The sequence below is a fragment of the Eumetopias jubatus genome, unplaced genomic scaffold (assembly GCF_037043125.1).
Source record: "Eumetopias jubatus isolate StellerSeaLion01/CBP00866 unplaced genomic scaffold, mEumJub1_p1.0 scaffold_10, whole genome shotgun sequence".
Lineage (NCBI taxonomy): Eukaryota > Metazoa > Chordata > Mammalia > Carnivora > Otariidae > Eumetopias > Eumetopias jubatus.
The window spans coordinates 76026695-76049560 of NW_028274816.1; the positions used below are offsets into that span (position 1 = coordinate 76026695).

A 22866-nucleotide genomic window follows, 5' to 3' on the forward strand; every position below is an offset into this window, starting at 1 on the left:
ACAGATGCGGGGGCTATGAGGTTTGGACATTATTCTGTGTGCTGGGTTCAGGAGGAGCCAGCAAAGGATTGTCCCTGTGTGTGTGTGACCTGTAGGGAGAGCAGGGCTCTGGGGTGAGCCCGCCGGTTCCTCCTCCCACCGGAAGCCACTGAGCCTGCTCTTCTGGTCATTCCTGGAGTCCTAAGACCACCGATCGATGCTGGAGGGCTGGAGTGTTGGGACCAAAAAGACCAGTGAGCCCAACCCTTTCATTTCGGATGAAGAATCAGAGGACCAGAGACGCCGTGTGAGTTGCCCAGGGCTGCACAGCAAATGACAGGCAGAGCTGAGGCAGGAACCCAGTTCTCTTGAGTGCTAGTTGAGAGAGGCCATTGAAAAGTTGTGCTTATTTTTGTTTTCTGAGTATCTGAGACCATCGAGATTTTAGTAATAGAATTTTTGATTAAATAATGTTATGTCCACATAATGGACTCACTAAAAATAACTGTATGTGGGTGTTTGGCACAAATACAGTGATCGTCTTGAGTGGATACCATTATCGATCTCCTCTTTTTTTTTTTAAGATTTTATTTATTTGACAGAGAGAGACACAGTGAGAGCAGGAACACAAGCAGGGGGAGTGGGTGAGGGAGAAGCAGGCTTCCCGCGGAGCAGGGAGCCCGATGTGGGGCTCGATCCCAGGACCCCGGGACCATGACCTGAGCCGAAGGCAGACACTTAATGACTGAGCCACCCAGGCGCCCAGTGCAGTATGATTTTAAAGATGTATACATGCCTCAAAAATACATCGCTGAAGATACCGAAGTGTTGATAGTGAGGACTTCTGAGCTGTGGGACTATGGATGGTACCCTTCCTTCCTTCCTAAGATTTTATTTATTTATTTGAGTGAGAGGGAGAGTGAAAGAGAGCGAGCGAGAGCACACACTCACGAGCAGGGGTAGAGGGGAAGGGAGAAGCAGGCTCCCCACTGAGCAGGGAGCCCGATGCGGGACTCGATCTCAGGACCCCGGGACCAAGACCTGAGCCAAAGGCAGGCGCTCAACCGACTGAGCCACCCAGGCGCCCCAGATGCCGCTCTTTTCTCTGTGTCTTTCTACATTGTCAAATTGTATAGAGTGAGAAAGGATCGTTTTTATCACCGGATAACTTTATAAGAAGTCTCTGCTTGCAGGGATGACATTGCTAACAACGCGTTCGGGGGCGAGCACGTGGCTGCAGGTATTAGTTTTTTCCCTGGCCAGCAGGTGTAGCTGGGCATCTGGGGAGGGAGAGGCAGCTGGTCTGATGCAGCAGTTGTAATTCAGACAAGACGTGGGCCTGGAGAGCCGGGAAGGACTTGGGAAATCACCCCCATTTGACAGAGGACCCCCACCCCCTCTTGTCTCTGTATAGATCCCAGGCCCGGGCTCCTTCCTCTGGCTTGGGGGTTTCAGGTGAGAGTGGGCACGTGGGAGAAATGGCCAGTTGGCAGGCTGGGGGGGTTCAGGGGCACGGGACAGACGTGGAGGTGTGTGAGTTGGCAGCCTTGGGGGATTGGAGGGGGTGATGGGGGACGTTTCCAAGGATCCCAGCCCCAAGGCCACCTCCTCCTGCTCACAGCTGTATGGAGAAGGGTCCCCAGTAAAGAGAAACCGTGTGGTCATGGGGTGGGGGGAATGATGTGGGGGCAGAAAGCCATCTCCTGCTTCCCGGGGTTGGGCAGGGAGGTGGCCGGCCAGCTCTCTACGTTTCCTGGTTCTGCCCTATGAGCGTCTCCAAGTGATTGTGTTTCTTTCTTTGACCAGAGACCACCTGGGAACGTCCCAGCAGTTCTGGGATTCCAGCCAGCCCCGGCCCTCACAGGAGCTCTCTGCCTCCAACAGGTATGGTCTACTCACTCCTTCGGGGCACCCGGGAGGGACCACACACCCACCTTCCCTGGAAAGGCCAAGACTCTGGGTTCTGGGGTCTGGAACGTGGCTGGGGATCTGGCCAAACCCAGGCAGGGAGCAGTTTAGAGGGCTAGGAGGGTGGGCTCTCCCTGGCAGTGTGGACAGCAACCTGATGGCTCACCCTCACTCCCTTCAGGGGCTTAGGGAGCGAAGATGCCCGGGTGAGGTGAGGCCTCAGGGCCGTAACCTGTCTGCTGGTGTGGGTACCCAAAGTGGGGGCAGAACTTCTCTGCGAAGTCCCGGAATGCATCAAAGAGTAAAGTTAAAGGAGGCAGATTTTTATGGGGCAGCTTTCAAGTAGAATGTTCTAGAAGGCACTTGGGATTTGTTGTCAGGGCGTAAGTTCTCCATCTGCAAAGGCAATCAAGTGGAGGTGGTTGAGGTCGACATTCCTATCCTGGGTGGGGGTTTTATTCTGAGACCCCAGGAGGCAGGCTGATGTAGAGCCCTCACCCATCGGTCCGGATCCCAGCCCTCAGAGCACATCCCCGCCCCCCCCCCATTGGTTGTGGCTCTCCCACACTAGACTGCACGCTCCCTGAGGGTGGATACTTCCTCTCCGTCTGACTTCTATGGAATCCTCAGTCCCCAGACACGGGCTGGCTTCAGTGTTGAGGGAACTCACGAATGGTCTCCACAATCGCAGGGGGCGTGAACCCCATTTGTTGGTCTTTGGACTTTATGCATCAGCCGGGTGGCAAAGCCCGGAAGTCGTGGTTCTGGTGGCGGCCTGGAATTTGCACGTTGGTGGCCCGGTGTAGCTGGACTGAGGCGGGGAGGCACCCAGGAGGGGAGGGGTGGGGAGGGGAGGGGAGAAGCAGCAGCTTACGTGGAGGGCGGTGAGGGCCTGCACAACCTTCACGGGGCCCCAAGTCATCGGAGGTCTACGGAGCTTACCTAACCCATCCCAGGTGACCAAGGGAAGAGCCAAAATGATGACCGAGTGAGGGGCTGCGTGAATGCATGAGCACGTGTGCAGACGGGTGTAGGAAGGACAAGCAGCCTTTAACCCTTGGATCAGAGGAAGGGTCTCGGGTGCAGAGAGTGGGCTGCCTTTCATAGAGAAGAGTCTTCAGACATTCTCTACCGCTGATACATTGAGAACTCAACGTGTATTATATGGTCCATATAATATAAAGCTGTATGATCCAAGTATATGATTTTGGGAAATGAGAATTGCCAGAGCAGAAGAATTCAAAAAGCAACATGGTAGGAAAATAGAGAAACAGAGCTCTGGAGAATCAATCAGCCGAGGCACGGGAGAGGGGGTGAGCAGGTGTTCTAGGCTTTTTAAATGTTTTTATTTACATCTTGTGTGTGTGTGTGTGTGTGTGTGTGTGTGTGTAATTTTTTTACTTAAATTAAAAAAAAAAATTCAAACAGAGAGGAACCCTCTGGGGAGGGAGGGAAATGGGGCATTTGCTCGTGATGCCCTAGGGACAGGGTGAGCCCTGCATTGCGAGAACCGAGCCCATTCAGCCTTCCTGCCTGTTGTATGGACGACAGGCCGTTCAGGGCACACTGCCTTCCCTGTTGTCGTCCTTGGGTTTTTGTTTTTGTTCTTTTTAGCAACCGAGATGCCAGCATGAATAAAGCGAGGCGTGGCCCTCTATCCTGGCTGGCTCCGGGCCAGCCAGACACCAGAAAGGAGACAACCCAGCTGTTTGGGGCCAGAGCGGTTGGTCTGCAAAGGCCGGAGGAGGCGTGTGCAGGTGTCAGGCGTGAGCTGCCACGGCCTGTCGCAGCCTGCCACGTGCACCGGGCTGGTGGGGCTGGGGGAGCTGGGTGCGGAACTCGCCTTTGCGACATTGGGGTCACCTCCCAAAGCCCGCTCTCCCTGGTGCAGTCCCTCCCCAGCAGCAGCCTGTCCCCTCTGTGCTGTGTGGGGGCCGTCCCCCCAGAATGGGGGCTAGGAGGAGTTGGTTCAGGGCTAGTGGGACAGATTCCTGCCTTCACCCGAGCAGCACAACGGGACGCCTGTCCACCAAGCACTGAGCTGGGTGCTGGGGCTCTGAGGGGGGCTGAGAAGGGCGGGGAGATGGGCGGGGAGGGTCAGACCCACCGACGAGGATTGTCAAGAGGGCCAAGGCGTTGGACCGAGCATGTGGTCACCGACCTGCCCTCCTCTGCCTCCAGCTGTGGGGGGCTGGGACACCTGTCCCCAAGTCTGCGGGAACCTAGGTCTGTCAAGTTCTCTGCCAAAAAGGGCCTTGCAGCCTCGTGCAGTTGGAAGTTCTGCCTACCCTTTGGCCCTTTGGAGATGCCGCAGACACATCAGCATTCTGATGAAGACCCTGTTTGATTCGGTGCTTCCTGCCGCCCTTTTGTTGGTCGGCAGCATCCGTACGTACTAGTTAGGTTTTCCTGCCCCTGGCACAGTGGTTCTCACCCCTGGGGGTGATTTTGCCAGGGATGCATTGCCCCGGACAGCATACCCCCCCCAACAAAGTAGCTCTGTCCTGGGGTGACTCAGAACGTCCGTTCAGCACCGTTCAAGGGATGGGTGACAGACCACATGGCCCATAGAAATGAGAAGCAGCAACATGATCCACAGAAGCCTCGTTCCCCGGCTCAGAGACCCACCTTTCATGGATTCCTTGGAAGTCAGATACATCCCGCAGTCAGCATGTACCCCTCATTCAAGGAGAGGCTTCTTTGTTTTCTTCCCCCGTGGCACCGAACATCAGGGTGCCTCTCCCGGTTGTGGCTTCTTAGACTGAGATTTAGAAATGATGGCTGGTCAGACTGGGTCGTCGGGCACCCCGCGTCTTCTCGCCAGGCCTTGTTTGGCCCCATTCACACAGCGCGAGGGACTGGAGAAAGGCCGTGGCTCAGGTCCTGTCCAGCCCTCCGTGGCTCACGGTTCTTGATTCTCTCCACCCTGGCGCACGGACACGCTCTGTGTCCACGCTCGGGGATGGAAGGGAAGAAACCTTATCCGTGAGGCTGTAGGAGCCTCCGTGATGTTTTGACATCTTCTTTTCTAGCCTTTGAACAAAACTTCTCTGGAGAATGAAATAGGAGGCACATGGGCAGTTCTCTCTATGGGGAGCGCTAGGTTTTTTCCAGATACTCTCTCATTCAGTTTTGCAGGCAGCTTTCAGGAGGTTGAAAGACTCGGCGGGGACATGAGGTTGCTGGAGCTTAACCGTCCCCCCCCCACCCCATGCTCCTGGGGTTGTCAACTCCCCTCCTGGGGACCACCCCCAAGGCCCCCGATCTCAGCCCCTCTCGTACTCGGGCTTCTGCAAATGCAGCAGTGGTGGGGTTTCAAGCCTTGCCTTCAAAGACTATGCCGGATGCTGTTCTCGGGGCCTGGGATCGCACCACAGACAAGCCACACCTGTGTTTGGAACTGCTCCCAGGAACCCACATTCTAGCAGGGGACTTGGGCAAACAAGCAAACCTGAAATATGTCAGATTGTCCTTGCAAGGCATTAAAGTCGGATAGAGTGGGACTGGGAAGTCAGGGATGGCCGCAGTGAGAAGATGGGTATGTGTGGAGGGCGGTGGTGAAGTATACTGGGCCAGGGAGCAGCCAGTGCAAAGGCCCTGGGGCAGGAGTGATGCTGGCATGGCCATTGTGGCTGGAGGGTGGGTGGGGGGCGAGGGGGAGAGTGGTAGGTGTTGAGGGGAGAGCAGTCAACAGGGATAGAACCTGCCGGGCCCCCCAAGCTATAGGAAGATGGTGGGATTTCATCCTGAGCTCAGTGGTTGGAAGGCAGAAAGCAGCCGGGCACTACTTGGCTGAGTCAGGATTGCTCTTGGTTAAGCAGCAACGGGCATTGCGGTGGGATTGTGGCGGGGGGGGGGGGCGGGGTATAGGGGGTGAGAGCAGCGTGGAAAACACCTCATTCATTGACCACAAACATCCCGTATGGTCGTTTCTGAAGAAGAACATGGAAAAGCAGGTCAGGAAGGATCTCTGCAGGAACCCCAAAGGAACCCAGCCAAGGTCAGCCCAAGCAGCCGCCCCTTCGTGGAGGCAGAAGGCTGAGGAAGTCCACGGGACTGTTTTACTCCTGAGTTGTAGCTTGTGGAGAGGGTTTGAAAAACCACGTGTGGACAGTGGCCGTTTTTAATTCTTAGTGCAGGTTGGTCGGAAGCATAGCCCAGCCAGGTTACCAGCTGGAGAGCGAGATCTGGGAACACACCCAGTGCCCCCCACAAAGGGGATTCCGCTCTTTGAATGCTGGCTGCTGCTTAAGTGTCAGCACTGGGCTGGGGACTTCTCCTCCACTTTCTCCTTTAAGACCACCAGCGTCGGGTGCTGTGTTTATCCCATAAGCTTGACTAGAGGCGTTTCACGCCAGGTCTTCTGGGTGAGGTCCGTGTAACCCAAACAGAACAGCAAAGACTCTATTCAGTAACTGCTGCAAATATTAAAAATGATCCTTGGGCTGGTTTAATATGCAGTGCGGACGCAATGATTTATGGGCAGAGTGAAAAACAAGGTTCTGGGAGTTTCGTGGATGCGTCACTGGGTAAAACAAAGGACACTGCAGAGCAGTGTGGTCCAGTAGAACTTTCTGGGATAACAGAAATGTGCTGTATCTACGCTGTCCACTGTGGTAACGTCAGGCACATGGCTAATGGACGCGTGGAATGTGTCCAGTGCAGCCGAGGAGCTGAATTCTTAACTTAATTTTACTTTATTTAATACATATATATTTTTTTATTTTGGAGTAATTTTGGGTTTACGGAGGAATTACGAAGCCGGTACAGAGAGTTCTTATATACCCTGGTCTCAGTTTCCCCGACGGTTAATGTCCTACATAACTGGGGTGTGCCTGTCAAGAGTAAGAAATGAACGTTTTATGTCACCGTTAACTAAATTTTACGCAGATGTCACCAGTTTTTCCACTAGTGTCCTCTTTCTGTTCTGGGATCCAGTTCTGGGTACCACATGGCATTTATATTTTATTTAAATTTAATTGGTTAGAGGGACTCCTGGGTGGCTCAGTCAGTTAAGCATCCAACTCTTGATTTTGGCTCAGGTCATGATCTCAGGGTCCTGGGATCGAGCCCCGCATCGGGCTCTCTGCTCAGCGGGGAGTCTGCTTCTCCCTCTCACTGTCTCTCTTTGTGTTCTCTCTCTCTCTCTCAAATAAATAAAATCTTTAGAAGAAAAAAAAAATCTTTAAAATACATAAATAAATAAATGTAATTGGTTAGGATTTAAATAGCTACCTCTGCCTAGTGGCTCAGTTATCAGCCGGGGCAGGTGTGGAGAGTGAATTCCTTTCTGAGCTTCCAGGCCTGGGATGTGCATTGAGCGTTCGTTTGTGTGTTTGTTTCTTAAAGGCTGGAGGAAATCCATCTCTTTCTGAGTCATCCTGCTGGTGAGGGAGTGGGAGTTATCAGGAGACCTGGGTTCACATTCTGGCTTTGCCCGGCCTGAGGGCTTGAGCCCACTGAGGGATCATCCTTAGGTGAAGGGCCTGCCTCCAGATCACAGGACACCTCCCACTGGAAGGGGGCTTGTGTGTTCCTTACTGGATCTCGTCAGCTGAGGCCCCGGAGGACCTCACCGAAGCCTATTTAACATCGATGCTGTGGACCTTAGCTACAGGCTTGCAACCATGTACAACCACATGGGCAGATGTATTGTGGGTTCTATTTTGGGGAATCCAGTTTACATTTTAGACAGTCAGGGAAGACCGTGAAAACCAGGTGGCCAGACAGGTGTTTCCAGACCGGAAGATTCTAATGTAACACTGCTCCCCCCCCCAACACAGAGCAAGTGGGTAGACACGCAAACTTCCTTGACTACACAGGGTGTGGTGAGGGTGTGAGGCAGGGATTGTGCCCATAGTAGCTTCCGAGGTGCTGAGCACAATGCTGGCCCCGATGTGTGCCTTGGTTCACCCGACTTCAAAACCCGCCTTCTTACAGCCACAGCTGTTCCCAAAATGGGTTCTGTGGTATGATGCTAAGTCTACTCTGCCTTTGCTCTATCAATGGAACAACAAAGCCTGCTTGACAGCATATCTGTTTATGACATAGTTAACTGTAGAGGCCCACTGCTCAGAAAAAAAGGGTTCTTTTCAAAATATGACTGCTCGTTGACCATGCACCTGGTCTCCCCAGAGCTCTGGTGGAGATGGGCAGTGAGATGCGTGTTGTTTGCATGCCTGCCAACGCGACAGTCATCTGTAGCCCTTGGGTCAAGGAGTCACTTTGACCTTCAAGTTTTATTATGTGAGAAATCTATTTTGTAAGGCTCTAGCTGCCAAAGGTAGTGGTTCCTCTGATGGATCTGGGCAGAGTAAATTGAAAACCTTCTGGAAAGGATTCTCCCTTCTACATGCCATTAAGAACATTCATGATTCATGAGGTCAAAATAGCAACACAAACAAGAGTGTGGAGGCAGTCATTTCCAACCGTCAAGGATGACTCTGAGGGGGGTCAAGACTCGAGTGGAGGAGGTCACTGCAGATGTGGTAGAAATAGCAGGAGACCTAGAATCAGGCGGAGCCAAGAAATGGGGTGGAATGGCTGCGATCTCATGATCAAACTTGAATGGATGAGGAGTGGCTTCTTGTGGATGAGCAAAGAACGTGGCTTCTTGAGGTGGAATCTACTGCTGGTGAAGATGCTGTGAAGATTGTTGAAACAACAACAAAGGGTTGAGAATATTCCATGAACTTCGTTGATAAAGCAGCAGCAGGGTTTGAGGGGGCCAACTCTGATTTTGAAGGAAGTTCTCCTGTGGGTCAAATGCTGTCAAACAGCATCACCTGCTACAGAGAAATCGTTCGTGAAAGGAAGAGTCAATCGATGCAGCAAATTTCACTGTTGTCTTATTTTAAGAAATTGCCAGTCACCCCAACCTTTAGCGGCCACCACCCTGAGCATCCGGCAGCCATCAACACTGAGGCAAGACCCTCCACCAGCCAAAAGATGAGGACTCCCTGAAAGCTCAGATGATGGCTAATGGTTTCTTTTAAGCTATAAAGGATTTTTAAATTAAGTATGTACATTTTTTTAGATATAACGTCATTGCACACTTTAATAGAGTGTAGCTTAAACATAACTTTTATGTGCACTGAGAAATCAAAACATTCATTTGACTGTCCTTATTATGACGTTCGCTTTATTGTGGTGGTCTGGAACCCAACCTGCAATATCTCTGAGGTGTGCCTGTATTTAAAAAGACCTCCTGTAATAAAGCAATTTATATCTGAATAATGGGGGCACCTGTCCCAAAGTCTTTGGATCATAGGACTCTACCCTTTACCTTCACTGCTTTGCACTTAGAATGAACATCCTGCCACATTGGTGTCATGTGTCGCATGCCCGGGGAAACTCTGCATTCTGCCGTGTTGAATGTGTGAATGGGTGGGTCTCTCAAGCCCTCCTTCTGTCTGACTGCCCGCAAAGAGGAATGAAATGTGTGCGTGTGTGTGTTTATATTTGTGTTTGAAATTATGAAAGTTACTACATAAGGGCTTTCTGTTCCCTTTTTCTTATTTTAAAAACAGCTGAATTTGGCATTTTACTTTTTATTTTTTTTAATATCCCCAGACTGAATTATGTTCCTTATGGTTATGAGCAGTCCTTGACCAATTTTATTTTAATCCCACTCCCACCCACTGGAGGCTGGAGGCTTCAGAAGCACCCACTTCTGGCCTTACTTGTTTTGCATCTAACCCCTGGTAAGCTGAGAGGACTGGAAATAATCAGGGACGCTCGTGGGTGAGCCATCACTTTTCAGATCTCCACCGATCGCTTTTCTGAGTGTGCCTGGGACTGGTAGAGTGAAACACAGCAAGACCAGGCAGGGGAGAGCTGCTGGGTGGGGAGAAATGGTTGGATGGGAAATTATTTTTTCTTTCCCAGTAATTGTTTTGACATGGAAAGTAATTAGCCAGCAGCTGACAGCTCAGAACTGAAGTGAGAACAAGAGAATGGATTAGGGGCAGAATGCCCCTGCATTTGCCAGTTCCTGGCCGCCGTTCATGTGGCGGGCGGGGCGCCTGGGGGATGCTGGAAGCAAAGACAGACAGCGGTGTACTGAGGGTGCACTTTTAGGTGCTATGAGGGGAGGTGGTGGGGGTCGGAAGGGGCTGGGCACGGCCCAATATCATCAAAGGTAGTGACTCCTTCCTAGCTAAGACCTGCTCGGGTAAGAGTTGACATATTTCGTGTTTGTAGTCACACGGAACTGTGGTTCGGTTCTTCTGTGGTCTTTGGTAGATTTTCAGGATCAGGGTAATGCTGATTTTTGTATAATCAACTGGGAAATTTACCACGTTTCCACTTGGTATATTTTGGTATAGTTTGTGTCTAGGTGTTTCTTCATTGAGCGTTTAAGCCAAGTTGCCCGTAAAACCGTCTGGGTCCAGTGCCTTTTGGAGGGAGGTCATTTTTCAAAGGTTTTATTCATTTTGGTGTTTCTAGTGTCCTTTGAAACCGTTTTTGATCATTTGATTCTTATGGAAGGCTATGTTTTTATTAGCATGTAGTTATAAATCCTATGTGCTTGCATTTTAAAAAAATCCCTCATGAGATCTGCTTATGTTTTCTTTCTAACTCTACATTCTGAGCATTCATGTGCTCTCTCAGTCTCAGATTAGATGGGCTGACCTGCTTTTTTATTGTTGTGATTTCCCCCCGCCGAAAGCCACCCCCACACAAAGAGAACTCGCCTGAGTTGTGAATGTCATCCTGTTTCCTAACTGGTTCGTTTCTAGTGCCATATTTATATCCCCTTCTCATGTTTTCCTTTGGTTTACTCTGTTGGCTTTTAAAGGTTTTTCTGAATTCTTAATTTGAATGTTTAGTCCATTTATTTGTATTTCCTTGGTTTTGGTAATGGACTAATGAAGGCTATGGGTTTTCCTCCAAATATAATTCAAGCCTTATCCCATCTGTTTTGATATGTTCTTCCTGATTATTTTCTAAATATTGTGTAATTCCGGCTTTTAAATTCTTCTTTGACCTGACATTAGGAGGGCATTTTCTGAAATTTCCAAGTGTTTGGTTGTTGGAGGGATGGGGATCTTGTGTATTTGTTCTTTCATTACTAATATCTGCTTTTATTGCGTTCTGGTCAAAGAATGTGGCCTGTGTTCTTAATGCCTTTTGCAATTTAGCAACACCTTATTTGTGGCTTCAGTATGCCCAGGCCTTTTACAATGTTCCGTGGCTTGTTGGCAAAAGATGTTATCTTGGGCATCTGGGTGGCTCAGTCAGTTAAGCATCTGCCTTCAGCTTGGGTCTTGATCTCGGGGTCCTGGGATCGAGCCCTGCATCGGGCTCCCTGCTCAGCAGGGAGTCTGCTTCTCCCTCTGCCCCTCCCTGCACTCATCTCTCTCTCTCTCTCTCAAATAAATAAATAAAATCTTTAAAAAAAAGATGTTATCTTTGTTCGTAGCCCATGATGTTTAGTATCTAGTTCATTCAGGCTTCTAAATGAAATTACTGAGATATTCTACATCCTCACTTTTGTCTACTCAGTCATCGACTGAAAGCGGTGTAACTAAGGTTTTCTCCTGTCGTCTTGAGATTCTCCGGCATATGTCTTTTATCCATTTCAGTGCTATGCTGTTTGATAAATGACAGTTCTCGAATGCTATGCCTTCATTGTGGGTTGTATTTATCATCAGCCTAGTGCCCTTCCTGGCATAGCTGATGCTGACCTGAGTAGCTTCTCCTCGATCCCCTCAACATTCCATGATGCTCTTCGAATCACACCCCCAGCTCCCCTTACACCAGCGTGCTCATGGGTATAGTATCAGCATGTAACCGGCTGCCGAGGGGCCTGAGTGCAGACCAGGGCTGTAACTGGCCATGCGGGTTAATTTCTTGGTGGTTGTTGCTTCCCCAAGCCGCTGCACTGGGGGCCAGCCACATGCCCAGTTTTCTGTCGCCTTCCTGTGTCTGTGCCCACCCACTTCCAAGGTATCAGGCCAGCCCTGCAGATCAGGGAGAAGCCCATCTGCCCAGAGGGGTCTGCTGAGGGGGGCGTCTGTGTTTCTGCTCGCAGGGGGCACTGCATTTTTCACTGCAAATGGCAGAGAGTGGGGGACATCCCCCAGCATGAAAACGGTTCCCACATGGGGTGGCCTTCATCACCCCCATTGCTTCATCACCCCATTGTTTGCCTGCAGCAGATCAGTAGATGTTAGTGACTTTCAGCCAACCTCTCCCCTTGTTTCCTGCCACACTGCAGCATGCTCCCAACAAGAGCCATGCATGCGTTGGACCTCAGTTTGGGTCATGATCTTGGGGTCCTGGGTTCGACCTGTGCAGTCTGTATGTTCCAGCAATTCCTCCAAGCCTGGGGCATGCGGAAAGCATGCTTCCCTGGTGTCTACTAGAGCTCACGCAGGCTTGGGGCTCAAGGCGATTGGATGCAGGAGCAGAAGAAGTGGTCTTCCCTCCCTCCATCTGTCCCTCGCCCCTTTTCATGAATTACTTAATGACTAAAGCCCCCTTTCGCAAGTATACTGCCCCCATTGGATTTTCATGCCAACTGAGTAGGTTTGGAGACTGGGGAGGATTATCCCCATTTCACAGATCCAGAAGCTGAGGCTCACAGAGGAGGAACTGCTCCCTAAGCTCACGTAACCATGTCTGCGAGGGGGCAGAGAGCAGTGTCCCCTCTGGGACCCGAGATTGCACGGGTCGCATGTATACTTGTGGCATCAGGAGCCTGTGGGGGTGTTCGGAGCTTTGAATTGGCAGTTTCCCAGTGGAACCTGGGAAATGCTACAAGCCAGCCCTGCCCCCGCCCCCCCCCCCCCCCCCGCCTCCATAAGAGAGCAGGTTGATCAGCTCACCTTGGGAGCATGAGTGAGTGTCATGGGGGTAGAATTTTGCAGCCTTGAATATTTTTCCTTTTTTTTTTTTTAACTTTAGGAAAACTGAGACTCAATTAATCAGCAAAGCCAAATTTCACAGAAACCAGTAAACCCTGTGCTCTTTCCATTCTATACTGGTATTACAGTGCTGTGAGGGCGAGGGTGGGGGCGTTCCTCTGGGGAGATGCCACCAGGTGGTGGAGGGGCCGCCTGCCTCCGTGGCGTCAGCACCAGTGGCCACAACTGATGTGGCATTTTCAAGTGATGGCTGTGGACTGCGGTGACCCCACCTCCTGTCACGGAAGCATGTCCGTCTCTGGTTCAGAAAGAAACGCGGTCCCCCCAGAGCTGCACAGTTGGGAGCTGGGGATTAGAGAGATGCTTGCGGACCATCTCCAGCTCCGCGAACCCTGGTCAGATCCCAAGAGATGGTCCTGGCCGAGCGAGACATCTCAGAGGCTGGCAGACAGTGACGTGGGGGAAGGGACCGCGGTTGCAGGCAGTTGGTGTTGCCTGTGTGTGGCTGGCATGGCATCTGAGCAGTGTTTCTTTCCCGCAGTGAATGGATACCACGTGGCAGGGACCCCAGCGCACCCTCCCGAGACTGCCCACATGAGTGTCCGAAAATCCACCGGTGATTCCCAGGTAAGGGGTCGTGTTATGGGAGGTAGGGGTCACCAGGGAGGTGTCGTGAAGACAGCACCACATGGGGCTCCAGGTGACCACAGCCCGGGTGTGCCCCAAGTAGAAAGTGGCTGGTATATCTGGGTCGTTCCTGTGTACCGTGACTGGGGGAGAGGGGGCGATTGGGGTTTGTTGGTTTTCTCTAGAAGTTGAGGGTGGTTGGAGTGGGGTGATGGTGGGGGATTGTAACCATCGCTGGGGCAGAGGGGTCCATCCTGCCGTCTGGATTCCTGTTAAATACCGTCTCGGTTTCTGTCACTTTAAGGATATGGATGGGGCCAGGCCACTTTCCTTCTTCTACACACCCCCTTTCCCCGCCCCAAACTTCACTCAGAACGGAATTCTATAAAATGTTTTCTCACCTTTAATAGCAGCAAGACCTTGATGGGATGGGAGGAAACGGGAGAATGGTTTAAGATTCATTTCCATCCTGTTTTCTCTTTTTTTTTAAAGATTTTATTTATTTATTTATTTGAGAGAGCGAGAATGAGAGAGAGAGAGAGAGAGCACATGAGAGGGGGGAGGGTCGGAGGGAGAAGCAGACTCCCCGCCGAGCAGGGAGCCCGATGCGGGACTCGATCCCGGGACTCCAGGATCATGACCTGAGCCAAAGGCAGTCGCTTGACCAACTGAGCCACCCAGGCGCCCTCCATCCTGTTTTCTCATTCATCCTATCCGTTGACACCTGTGCAGACAGCTGTCTGTACCTTTCCCGTCTTAAAGGCGAGGCCACCGAGTCTCAGGCTGCTTAAGCGACTCGTGCAAGTGACATGAATCCTGAGTGGTCAGTCTGGACCTCAATGCTGAGCCCCTTGGTGTTTTGAGTTGTGTAAAGCTGTGTCTAAGGACGTGAGGATTGGCTTATTTATTCTGTCCATCAGTTATATCCAGGAGATGTTCTTAATGAGGGCTGCAGACTCTGTCAGCCCTTTCCAGGCCCCAGGGATGATGATGGTGATTGTAATAGTTGCCGGTGCTCAGGATGAGAGTAGCTGCTTGTTACCCCCAACGGTGGGTCCTGTGCACCAGAAAGAAAGGCCTCATGATCTGTTGCTGCAGTCGGCTAAAACGTAACACTCAGCTTTAATGCAGGCAAGAGCATTCCTTTCTGGAAGCTTCATGAAGTGGTCTTAGGAGGCTGAGCATTGGGCTCAGGTTCGGTTCGGCTAGTGCTCTGGAAAAGAATCTGGACGTCCGTGTGGGCGGAAACTTCTTACATTCTGATGGACTCAATCATCACCCAGGCCTCTTGTTAAAATGTAGATTCTGATTCGGAGGTCTAGGAAAGATCCTGAGGTTCTGTTTCCAAGCAGTTCCCGGATGATGCTTAATGATGCTGGTGATGCTGATGATGCTGGGGATGCTGATGACGCTGGGGATGCCGGTGATGCTGGTCAGAAGACCGTGCCTTGAGCGAGGAGGATCTGGGCCTGGTCGATAGTGCACAGCGCACATGTGTGTGTGTGTGTGTGCGCGCGCACGCCCCCTTCACGCCCCTGCTCATGGCACACATCACACACAGCCCCGGTATTGTGTGTTTTCTGCCAAGCCCTCCGCCGCAGGCCTTTGCAACACAGCCTCTATCAATCTATTTGGCATGAAGCTGATTTACCACCTGACTGTGGACTGTTTTCTGAAGACACCAGCCTAAATTCTGCTGTGTTATCACATAACCTGACCAAGCTGGCGCTACCCCCCAGCCCCAAAATACTGTGAAGTTGTTCCCGAACTTTTTTGTTTTTTTTTTAACGTTTATTGCTATAACCTTCTCTGCTTGGACCCAGGAACATCGCCCTTCAGCATCTGTTCTTGGAATACATTCAGGGATTCTGATTTGTTTGGGAAGCGTTTTCCTCGAGCGTTATTTACGGCTCTGCAGCAGTGGACCCAACCGAACTGTCCAGCAACAGGGGAGATGGGTACAGTGGATTTTGGCCCCGCATAGCCAGCCTGTTCTTTGATGCAGGCAGGAGAAAGCCCATTTCTGAAGAAAATGTCATGAATTTAGGAAAAGACTGAGAACCTAATATTGAGTGGGAAAAGCAGCACGCACACTCCATACACAGCCAGTCTTACTTGCGAGGAGGAAATCCACATGTTCGTGAAGACAAAGGAGTAGAAGAAAAAGAAATCAGGACGGTGATGTTGGTCCTATCTGCGTCTAAGACTGATTCTCCATAGGGGACATTTGTTTGGAGACATTTCGGTTGTCACGGCTGGGGAGGGGGTACTCCTGGCTGGCAGCTAGTGAGGAGGGTCCTGGAATATGACCAGTCATCCCATACAGCACAGGACCGCCCCCGCAGCAAAGAATTATCCAGTTCGAAAATACAGTGGTATTGAGGTTGAGAAACCTTGGTCTAAAGTACTTTCTATTTTCTTTATACTTTGCAGGATCTTGCACGTTTCTTAGAAGGAACACATTTTACTTGAGTAGAAGGCAGGTACCGTGCACATTATGAGAAGCAGGGTGCTGGTACTTGGGGATGCGGGGTAGGCCAGCTGTGGAGACCCAGGAGAGGGCAGGGAGCAACTGCTTTAAGGAGCAGGTGGAGTGGATTCTTTCCGGATGATAACGTGGAGAGTTGAGATATCATCAAAGTAACAAAAATAACGCAGCGTGCGGGCCAATCGCAGAAATAGGATGAGAGGTTTTTTTTTTTTTTTAGAAAGATTTTATTTCTTCATTTGACAGAGGGAGAGTGAGCACAAGCCGGGGGGGGGGGGGGGGGGCAGAGGGAGAGGGAGAAGCAGGCTTCCCGCGGAGCAGGGAGCCCGTTGCGGGGCTTGATCCCGGGACCCTGGGATCATGACCTGAGATGAAGGCAGACGCTTTACCGACTGAGCCACCCAGGCCCCCCCAGGATGAGAAGTTTTAGTGTTTCAGGGAGTGCCGCCAACAAATGATCCCCAAAAGTATATACAGTGCTCTTTGGCGAGTGTAGTGTTTACTCACACGGTCCCAGGCTGCCAGTTACAATGGATAACAATTATGGCGTAGTAGTACCTGAAGAATGAACGAATGAGCAAATGAACACAGGGCCATTTGAGATACAGGGTTGGAGGTGGGTTAAGCGGCTTGCCCAGGGTTTGCTCAAAGCCCTGTGTGTTCTTTTTTCTGTGAGCTGTTCCCCCTTAAGCAGACTCATCAGGGAAATTAGAATGTTGGTGGCGGGAGGAACGTGTCCCTACTGTGCCCTGTCATGGGCAGGACTGCCGGCTGGGTGCCCTGCAGCCCAGGGGGTGCCTACCTGCTCCTACCTTAGTCCTGGGAGACCAGATGGCTGGGCACAGGTGGTGGTGATCTGGTGCCACCCAGTGGAGGTTTCTGGCTTGCAACCCTGGGGCGGGCTGCCCCAATCCTGGATAAATGGGGCCCACCAGCCTGGGAGGCTGGGACATCAGAGGCTGAGTTTTGCTGGCCTCCTTGGCAGAAGCATGTCCTGGCCTGTCCCCTGCCTGCCCGCCGGTGGTGGGATCCCTCTGATCCCTGTGCATGTGGAGTGGGTACGGGGCTGGGTAAGTGACCTACCCTACCCGGGCCCTTTTGTGACCAACCTTTCCGTTGTTCTGGCTTCCTACGTGGGAGAGGAGAGAGGGGGTGGGACCGAGGGCTTGGAAAGTTCAGGGTCCCGTTGGAGAAGGGAGCTTGAGGTGGAGGTAAGATGCTGAGACTCACCCACCTAACGGGGACCCTCCTCAGTCCAGCGACACGTGTTCCTTTGAGCGTCTCCTTCGTGGCCAGGCTCTGAGTCACAGGCAGTCAGAGCCCCTGCCTTGGTGGAGGCTTGTAACTGGTGCCGGAGGAGACAGGAGATAAATGATCATTTCGTGTCGGCCGTGGTAAGTGCTGGAGGAAGTCTGTGCTCTGGGTACTTGCTCGGGTGGCCACAGGGGGTGCTGGAAATGTCAGTGACGGGCTCCAGAAGAAGCGAGAGTAAGCTAAGACTGGACAGGTGGCTGAGGGGTTAGCTTGGCCCAGGGTGGTGGTGGTGGGGACTAGCCTTCCAGGTGGAGGGAACAGCACATGTGGATGCCCAGCGGAGGCGAAGGAAAGCAGCGGTTTCGACGAACTCACAGAGGCTGAGTGGGGCTGTGATTTCCTGAATCAGCAGTGCAGGGAGGGCGGAAGGGGGGCAGGGGCTGGAGGAGTCTGCCCTGGCCTATTGTGAGGAGCTTGGGTTTGTTCCAGCCGTACCGGGAAGTCGTGGAGAGGTTTCATCCTGGGTCCCGCCTGCCGAGGAGGTGGGACCCAGGCTATTCACGGGGCTGGGAGACAGGGTCAAAAGACCTGCTTCTCCCTCTCCCTCTGCCCCCCCCCCCCCCCCCCCCCCCCCCGCCGCTTGTGCCCAGCCCAGGCTCGTGGGTCTACCCAGCACCGCTTTGTAGCTCACCACCCCCCGGGGCTCTCACCTCCCAGTAATGGCAGAGTGACCCAGGCAAGAGGAGGAGACCAGGCTGGGGAGGGACTTTTAAAAAAGGGAAGGAGAAAAACTTTCTAGAATCATAGGCAAAAGACATTAAAAAAAAAAAAACTTTTGTTATGCACATTGGCAAACATTTAGAAAAGTAGACGGCATATGCTATAATAAAGTCCTAGGGACTAATCATTTAACCGCAACGATTATTCGGCCAATTGTGTTTCATTTATACCCCCATTCTTTCCTTCCCTGGGATTATTCTAAAGCGAAGTCTAACATACTGTTTTATTTTATTTTACTTTCTTTAAAAAAAATTTTTATTATGTTAATCACCATACATTACATCATTAGTTTTTGATATAGTGTATTTTATTTTACTTTTTAAAAGATTTTATTTATTTGACAGAGAGAGAGAGAGAGAGCACAAGCAGGGGGAGTGGCAGAGGGAGAGGCAGGCTCCCTGCTGAGCAGAGGCCTCGATCCCAGGACCTGAGATCAAGACCTGAGCCAAAGGCAGACCCTCAACCAACTGAGCCACCCAGGAACCCCCTGACATTTGTTTTAATTGGGCACATTTCAGAGCATATCTCTCCAGGGGAAAACATGAACGGGTAGGTTAGCCCACATGAGAAGACATTAATTGGGTATTTTCATCTAGTATCTATACTTCCTACTCAAACTCCCCGTTTGTCCTCAGTATGTCTTTTATAGCTGCTTTTCTCCCCAGTCCAGGGTCCATTCCGGTTTCTCACGTGGATACATTGTTGGCTGGATCTCTTTAGTTTCCGTTTTGGGGGCTTTATTGAGATATAATTCCCACAGCCTACAATTCAGCCATTTAAAATGCACAGCGTGGTGGTCACAGAGTTACACGATCATCATCATGATCAGTGTTGGAGCGTTTTCATCACCCCAGAAAGAATCCCCAGAAGCCTTTGGCACCCACTAATCTACTTTCTGTCTCCATGGATTTGCCTCTCTTCTGGACAGCTCATATACGTGGAATCGCACCCCATGTGGTCTTTTGGGTCTGGCTTCTTGCACTTACAACCATGTTTCAAGGTCCGGGAATGTTGCAGGTGTATTAGCACCATGTTCCTTTTTTATGGCCAAATAGTATTCCATTTACGATTTACGATTTCATCTCATTTCTGGATTTTAGCTTCTTTTAATCTAGACTGTATTCGCCATACATTTGGTCTTTTGTCTTAACCCCTGGTGACTCTATTTGGGAAGAGACCAGCTCAGTTTAGAATAACCCACATGCTTAGTCTAATTGTTTTCTTATGCTTAGACTCGGGGCTAACATCTCTGGCACGAATATCTACCACCTGGGGCCTCCCAGGTTAGCACCCTACCAGCGATGCTAACCGGGAGTTTGAGCTCCCGGTTAATGCGATGATCCCTTTGCAAGGGTACATTTTCCCTTTTTAATTAGCCAGCAATCGGGGGGACGATCGTGTGAGACCATGGGCATCTCCTGTTCCTTCACAGGCTTTTCACTCAATGCTTTGAGCATCCTTGGTGACCGTGGCCTGAATCCATTTTGACGTTGGGGTTTGCAAATGGTGATTTTGTGATGCTTTATCCATTTTTATGGGCATTCTTCCATAAAGAAATACTCCCCCCCTCTCTCTCACTGCCTTTTGAAGTTACTCATTTGTAGTCATTATCCATAACCATGCTCAAATTGTCCCAAATTTGGCTTGTTGGAACTTCTCTCTGCAGGCGCCTGGGTCCTTTTGCGAGATCACATCATTCTTTGCACGGTCTCTAACCTCCCAGAATAATAAGATGTTCCAGATCGACCTGACATCTCATCTAGAATGAGCTATTTCTCCAAGGAGCCCGGTTCCTCTTAGTACGGAATAATATTTAGAAACCAACTTCTAGCTAGTAGGTAGTCTCCCTGTGATGGAGGAGTCATTCCTTTGGGGCCCTTTCGTGAAGTGCTACTGGGATGTGTGTGTGTGTGTGTGTGTGTGTGTGTGTCTGTGTGTGTGTGTGTGTGATGTAGGGACATATAGTGCATATATATGACATAGATTTATGTGGATGATGTCGGAACAATAGCCACGGGCCATTGGCAGCAAGCACAGAGCCCAAGGTGCCTGGAGGAGCCTGGGGTCACCCCCTGCCCAGCCCTGGCTGAGACTGCATCACCAGGAGGGCAGAGAGTGGGAAGGTGCCAACACCCACACGGTGAACGTGCCCTTACAATGCCATTACTCGCACTCCCGTCCTGGCCCGAGTTACAGGGAGAAGGACAACCTCTATGTCCGGCTTCATTCCATAGAGCCTCGGACACAGTGGTCCCCAAATCCAGGTTTGTGGATGATGGAGATCTCTCTCCACCCCTGCAGAGACACTTGGAAAACAGCCAGCCTCAAAGTGGAGAGCTGGAAGAATATAGACAAAAGAGATATTCCGCCCGGGGCTCTAATTTCCTCCACTGACCACACCAGAGGCTCCCCTCCCTCATCCCCCTTCCTGGCATGGATGAGCCGGCAAGAGAGCCCTGCACCTGTCACAGGATAGCGGAGCTTGAGCCCCTACCACGCGGACTCCATCGTCCTCCCAGGTTGGCCCAGTTTGGGCAAATGCCCTGGCGTACCACTTGAGAGCTCGGGAGGGTCCAGGGTAGGCGAAGCTGGATGCGTTGATGCTTTGAAAATGTCTGTCAAAGCTGTGGTTGGTCACAAGCTTGAAGTCGCCCCAGAGCCTGCTGGGGTTGCTATACCAGCTACCGGAAGTAGGGGAGCCTTGATGAATGACGGAACGTAGACCAGTGTGTCCCCAAGGGAGGCCCCCAGACTCTGCTTCAGAGGCGCTGCCCCCTCCCGCCTCCCCCCCCCCCCCCGCCCAGAGAGCTGCTGGGTCAGCTCTGGGAGGTGCAGCTGGGACCTGATTTGGGGTCCTGTTTTGTGTGGTGAGCAGAGGGGGTCCTGAGGCCGGGCTGACCCCCACACCCAGATGCTCATCCTGCGAGTGGTCCGGGGCTGTGCCAACCCCAAATCGGGTCCCCTGAGGCTGGCTGGAGAAGCCTCTCTGACAACCACGTCCTGAGGTTCTATCAGAGAAAGAAGGCTGTGGGTCCCAGGACAGGCCTATAATGGCCCCCGACTGTGCCTTGGGGTGAGCCTGCTTCCCCACTCATTGAGTGGCTCAGGGTGGGAGTGGCCATCACATGCCCTGCTCGGAGAGCCTCTTGAATCACTAATGTAACTGCTAATAATGGGGCAACGAAGACCCAGAATTGGCCCTCCTCCCCTTTAGGGTCACAGGCTCCTGTGACCAATGTGGTGTTTCTAGCCTAAGCCTTAATGTTCTGTACCAGAATCATCCTGGGACTGGGGCAAGCTGCCTAGCACCCGTGGGTTTGGAGGTATTTGGGACAGTGGTTTATTTGCTGGCAGCGGGAAGACATAAAAAGGCAATCCAAAGGCTGAATGAATGAAAGCGGAGAGGCGGCTGTGCTGAGAGATCCCCCCTGCCTCTCCGGGTCGGAGAGCAGCACGTCCCGGAGGTGGCCGGGCGCCCCTGTGCACGGTGCACGGATTGAAGGTTAGATACGTCAGACCCCGGGGGATTCAGATCAGAAGTCCTGTTCTGAGTCCCCGGTGCCTGGAGGTGGTGGCCTACTTTAACTCTCCGCTCCCCCAGGCAGCTTCTGTAGGTTGAGGATGCAGGCGGCACGCCGAACGGTTTACCAGCAGAGGGCAGCTGAGGGGTTAACTCCCCAAATCAGGGACTGGGAGAAGAGGAGGGAGACCTGGTTTGGAGCAGTTCCCTCAGAGCCTGTGCTGGAGGCTTCCTCCCATTCGCCTGCAAGCCCGGCCACCCCCCCCCCCCCCCCGGGAGCAGCGTGGGGTCAGGGGCACTCCCGCCTGCCCTCTTCCAGAATATGGTGACATAAGGGTTAATGGGAGCACGCACTCGCGTCCCCGAACTACCCCAGCACGGGGGCTTTCGGGGAGCCTGAATAGAAGACCGAAATGTCCAGTATGGAGAACAGCTTCGATGATGTCTTTTGCCTCTCTCCCCAGAACCTGGGATCCTCATCACCAAGCAAAAAGCAGAGCAAGGAAAACACCATCACGGTAAGCGACTTCTGCTGGGTGCCCACAGGTTGGGGCAAGCTGGGGCTCTTCTACCATGCTGGGTGGTTGCCATGGCAATGTGGACCGCCGAGTGCAAGCCCAAAGCCTGGCATCTGGGAAGTTTCCAAGCTTGGATGTTGTGGAAATTCCCCCTGCCTCCCACCCCCACCCCTGCTCCTACCCCCACCCCCTCCCCATGCCTTCTGTTAATTTCACCTTTCACTTTTTTCCCTCCGGGTGACCGAGTGCAGGCGGGGTGGGAATGATGCAGAAGTCAGGGCAGGCGGTGGGGGTGGGGGGTACATATGCCCAGGCGGGTTGGAGGGGGTGGACCGTGCTCGGCACCAGCGGCGTGACATGTAAATTATAGCCACGGCGGGGTTGTTTTCGTGCGGGGTGACTTGTGGAAGGTGTCAAAGTTAAAAACAAGAGAAAGCACCCTAAGAATAGAGTTCCGGACAGAAGCAGGCAGTTCTTGCCAGCCCGCCTCCTGGGGCTCTTCCAGAAGCCCACCGAGCCCTCATGGGCAAGCCAAGCTGAGGAGGGCCCCCTGAACACACACACATACTCCAGCCCTGTGTTGGGGAAAGGGGGCAAATGCCTTGCTCCAGCTGCAAGAACTAGAGATGTGAGAAGTGTGGTTCTGGGTGTGCCGCTTGGTTGCGAGTGCAGGGGAGCTGGAAATGGGGGACCTGCTCCCCCAGGCTCCAGTAGGGGCCGTTCTGAGCCACTCTGACCACCCCCATGGACATGAGACCGAGAATGGGTATGCTTCCCTGGCTCATGCAGGCTGAAAATCCTGCTCTGGAAGAAGAGAGAGGGTTGGGTACGCAGTGACATCAGCAATAATTGTTGCCCCTTTGGTGTGCATTGAGTATGCACCGGTAGTGTTCTGAGTGGCTCATTGAGCTCTCCACTCGC

General features: G+C 52.1%; 1 protein-coding gene across 6 annotated transcripts in view; it reads left to right on the top strand.

Moving 5' to 3' along the window:
• GAS7 (growth arrest specific 7) overlaps positions 1-22866 on the top strand; it is a 192731-nt gene that overhangs the window by 139350 nt on the left and 30515 nt on the right. For 5 of the 6 annotated variants that reach the window (XM_028125074.2, XM_028125076.2, XM_028125079.2 and 2 more), the window contains 3 exons: positions 1786-1863; positions 13300-13385; positions 21892-21945. In XM_028125074.2, coding sequence (XP_027980875.1) covers positions 1786-1863; positions 13300-13385; positions 21892-21945 — 218 coding nt within the window. The remainder of the gene's footprint in view (positions 1-1785; positions 1864-13299; positions 13386-21891; positions 21946-22866) is intronic. The other variant, XM_088027970.1, reaches the window with a different exon arrangement.